Raw genomic sequence first — 4,120 nt, 5'->3', positions numbered from 1 at the left:
GACACTACTATTTGACATTTGGGATTATTGGGGGATCAAAATCTGACACTGCCATGTCACAGGCAAATGCACTTTTCTTTTTGAGCCAAAAAGTACAAATCTATCTGTGTCACAGGCAGAGTTAGAACTAGTCTTATAGATTCTTGAGATGAAGACAACATAATTTTAGGAAGATGTTTCTATCGTTATTAGGTCTAGAAGACGTCTTAAAAATTTTTGTTGTAGCCTAAGGAGTATTAATGGAGTTGTGATACTCGAGTTTTGGGATCACTTGCTGTATTTGGCGTTAATATAGTATTCCTCTGCCAATAGGGTTGGGACTTCATTTTTTTCAAGTAACGTTTTCTCATTTTAGATTTGTTACGTTTTATGAATTTTTGTTGTTTTTTTGCGTTTCATAAGTTTTTCAAATTCCCGTTTGCTGTTCCAATTAGAAGGTTTTGAATTCGATATTAGGTCTTAATTTTTTGTGAGAACTCGTAAGCAGTGGAAATCATGCGACATGACGAACATGAGCCAAATATATGATATTGCCTTGATAGATTAAAAAGTTGTGTAACAAACTAGTGACTTTGTACACGTATATATGTCATGAAAAATTCATGACGTTTGTAACTAAGAGAAGTAACACGGAAGTATTATTTGAATTGATTATAATCTTTGTACGACCTAAAAAAAAGTGTCTTGAGTTCTTTGCCTTGGTGCAACGATGTTGAAAACATGTCGGAAATTGAAGGACACTTGGCGGAAATGCGTTAACGACTTCAACCATGATGCAGTCGTTGTTGATACCGATGTCATCATAGTTGGTGCCGGTGTTGTTGCTGCTGCTCTTGCCTATACTCTTGCAAAAGTACGAGAACAGTTTATCAAAATTATTTTCATTTAGGTTCTTAATAGTTAATAGTAGTGTAAAAATCAGCACCAATTTTTTTTTAAATGGCTTGAAAAAAAAAGTCACCACCAATTTTTTACACGATGTAGGAACTCACCCACCCGATAATTTTCTAGGACAAACATTACAGTCCTACCGCCCCTCAGGAGAAAACCCACAGAAAGAATACATATGGCCATCGTGTGTGGTAAAAACCCCTCGAGTGAGGTCAAACGCAATACGTCCGCAACCTCTGAGGCCCATGAAATGGGTGGGTAAGCTATCAAGGGAAATATTTTGCAGCTCACAAGGCTCGAACCCCTGACCTAGAAGTCAGGTCATCGCCAATACACCAACACATTGATGTTCAAATCACCACCAATTCAATTTACCAAAATCTAGTTTAAGGTGAAATAATCAATTACTCCAAACTATGTCATAAATCATAAAATTTGTCATATATGCGTGCACGAAAACACGCATATGATCAATCGCTTCGTTTACAACAGGACGGACGTCATGTGCATCTCATTGAAAGGGACTTGACGGAGCAAGATCGACTTGTGGATGAGGTTTTACATCCAGGAGGCTACTTAAAGTTGCTAGAGTTAGATCTTGCAGGTAGTTCAATAGATTACATCCTTTATAATTGTAGTACTTTGAACTCGTTTAATAGTAAACTTGGTCACAGATTGTGTCGAAGAAATTGAAGCTCAACGTGTTTCTGGTTACGCCATTTATTTGAACGATAAAAACATTAGACTCGATTATCCTTTAGAGAACTTCCCCTTTAGGGTATGCGGAAAAAGCTTTCACAATGGGCGGTTTGTTCAACGTATGAGAAACAAAGCTTCGTCTCTTTCAAAGTACGATTATCTTGCTAAATCAGAGCCATTTACGTACAAGTAGCTAAAAATCCTATTGAAAAGTGTAGTAACAAAATGTGGATTCTATCTTCTTTTTGTTTATCAGTGTAAAAATAGAACAGGGGACAGTAACTTCATTGCTTAAAAAACAAGGAACCGTGCAAGGAGTTCATTACAAAACTAAAAATGGCCATGAAAGGAGTGCAAACGCGCCTCTTACCGTTGTTTGCGATGGTTGTGTTTCTAATCTACGACGCGATCTTTGCAACTCTAAGGTACTCGTACGGTTCTTGAAATATGGATTTTATGAAAGGTTCTATTAGTCTTTTAATTAGCTATGGTTTTTTGATGAATCTGAATACTATAACAGATAGAAGTACCTTCTTGTTTCGTCGCATTAGTTTTGGAAAACACTCGTCTAGCTTATCCAAACCATGCACACGTTGTACTCGCAGACCCTTCAATCGTACTCTTATATTCGATTAGTAACACTGAGATTCGTTGTATAGTCGATATCCCTAGTGAAAAGGTTCCTTCAATTTCAAATGGTGAAATGGCAAAGTATCTTAAAAATGTAGTGGCTCCAAAGGTACTTAATTACTTGATGTTATCCTACGTCTTAATTTTTTCTTTTCTATTATAGTTAAATTTGGTGTAACAATTTATTTGATCATATCACCAACTATTACAGATCCCGCACGAGCTATCTAACGCGTTTATAGCAGCAATTGATAGAGGAAATATAAGAACAATGCCAAATAGAACCATGTCGGCTGATGCAAAAATCACTGCAGGTGCGATTTTATTGGGTGACGCATTTTTTTTTTTTTTTTTTTTTTTTTTTGAAAAGCAAGATAATTTTATTGATAAGGAAATGATACAACGAGGATTACAACATGAGAAACACTAATTTGAGCGAAACTCGAGGACCTATACTAGATATAAAGTAAGAAACTAACAAGATGTAGAATACCCTGATTTCGGAGCAGTATTATCAAACCTAACATCAATCACCATTACCCTCATCATCTACTAATACATAAAAAGGATTGTTTGTTTCAATTCTATCTTTGGAATGTGTCTTATTATTACCTTCACCATCAATGCCCTTCCCTTTATCTCTTTTCCTTAAAACATTATGATTTCGATTTTTCTGGGTCTCCACATTCCAATTTGTTTCCTCCACAGCAATATTGTCTTTAATACCATAATTATTCTTAACTGCATTTTGCTTGATACCTTTTGCTTCTGTTGACTGCCATTGACTTTTATTATTATCAAAATTCAGGTTATGAAATATCCTTCCATTCTTACCAACAACTTTAGAGCCATCCTCAACACACTGGTTATTTAATATGCGTCACCCATTAACTGGAGGTGGGATGACTGCTGCATTATCAGATATTGTTTTGCTTCGTGACATTCTTAGACCATTAAATGATCTAAACGATACGTATAAAGATCTTCAACGCTTCTACATTCTTCGAAAGGCAAGTCAGTTTCTTTTTTCGCCACATTATATAAGGTTTTTGGTAGCTTTTTAAATAAACATGTTCATACTAATTTTACCACATTCAATGAACAAATTATACAGGTTTCCTATAGGGTTTGACTTGAAAAGTCAAACATGGACATTTTTGAGGAATGAGAGAATTGTTTTTTTATTTTTTGTATATTTGCAGCCGATGTCATTTACGCTAAACATGTTTGCTAGTGTCGTCTATAATGTATTCCGTGAATCACAAGATCCGGCGAGAAGAGAGCTACGCAGTGCGTGTTTTGATTATTTGAGCCTTGGTTGCTTGTTTGCCGATGGACCAATGTCTATATTTTCGGCACTTGATCAACGTCCACTTGCTCTTTTATGCCCGTGCATCGCATTTGGTGTGTATAGTGTTGGCCGCTTGCTTACACCATTCCCTTCACCAAGACGGTCATGGCTTGCGATCAGACTCATCACAGTGAGTGGTGTTACTACACGAATTAAGTACGACTATCTTGCAACAAAATGTTTTGTTAACTCATTATTATCTTCAATTTATCTTATTCAGGTTGGTCTTGAAATCATCCACTCGGTTTTTCGTAGCGAAGGAGTTATGCAACTCGTGTTGTTCCCCTCACTAATTCCCGCATAGCCTTCATAAAGAGGGCCGTATAATCACGTTAATCCAAAACTAACGACATACAATGAAGAGCGTTATAACTTAGGGTCGGATGCTCACGTTAATCCAAAACTAACGACATACAATGAAGAGCGTTATAACTTATAAGCTCTTGTATTCTCTCTGGTTTTATTAGTATGGATGATGGATGATGTATAATACATAGTATGTTGGTGATTTTAGTGTCATCTAACAATCATTTTAGGTAGTTGCGATTT

General features: G+C 36.2%; 1 protein-coding gene across 1 annotated transcript; it reads left to right on the top strand.

Moving 5' to 3' along the window:
• The first annotated feature begins 709 nt into the window (after nucleotides 1–709).
• On the top strand, nucleotides 710–3,875 carry LOC139842728 (squalene monooxygenase SE1-like). Its single transcript, XM_071832839.1, has 9 exons — nucleotides 710–853; nucleotides 1,384–1,495; nucleotides 1,566–1,740; nucleotides 1,847–2,015; nucleotides 2,111–2,329; nucleotides 2,432–2,556; nucleotides 3,089–3,230; nucleotides 3,423–3,701; nucleotides 3,792–3,875. The coding sequence occupies exons 1-9, from the start codon at nucleotides 710–712 to the stop codon at nucleotides 3,873–3,875; spliced, it is 1,449 nt and encodes a 482-aa protein (XP_071688940.1).
• The last annotated feature ends 245 nt before the right edge of the window (nucleotides 3,876–4,120 follow it).

The sequence above is a fragment of the Rutidosis leptorrhynchoides genome, chromosome 4 (assembly GCF_046630445.1).
Source record: "Rutidosis leptorrhynchoides isolate AG116_Rl617_1_P2 chromosome 4, CSIRO_AGI_Rlap_v1, whole genome shotgun sequence".
Classification (NCBI taxonomy): domain Eukaryota; kingdom Viridiplantae; phylum Streptophyta; class Magnoliopsida; order Asterales; family Asteraceae; genus Rutidosis; species Rutidosis leptorrhynchoides.
The sequence above is the reverse complement of the archived record's forward strand: the minus strand, read 5'-3'. Positions and strand labels throughout refer to the sequence as shown.

Excerpts from the sequence above, each read along its gene's own strand:
- LOC139842728 (XM_071832839.1), top strand. The coding sequence starts at position 710 with ATGTTGAAAACATGTCGGAAATTGAAGGACACTTGGCGGAAATGCGTT. Across the intron at positions 854-1,383 it reads TTGCCTATACTCTTGCAAAA|GACGGACGTCATGTGCATCT; the intron begins GTACGAGAACAG and ends CGTTTACAACAG. Across the intron at positions 2,016-2,110 it reads GCGATCTTTGCAACTCTAAG|ATAGAAGTACCTTCTTGTTT; the intron begins GTACTCGTACGG and ends ATACTATAACAG.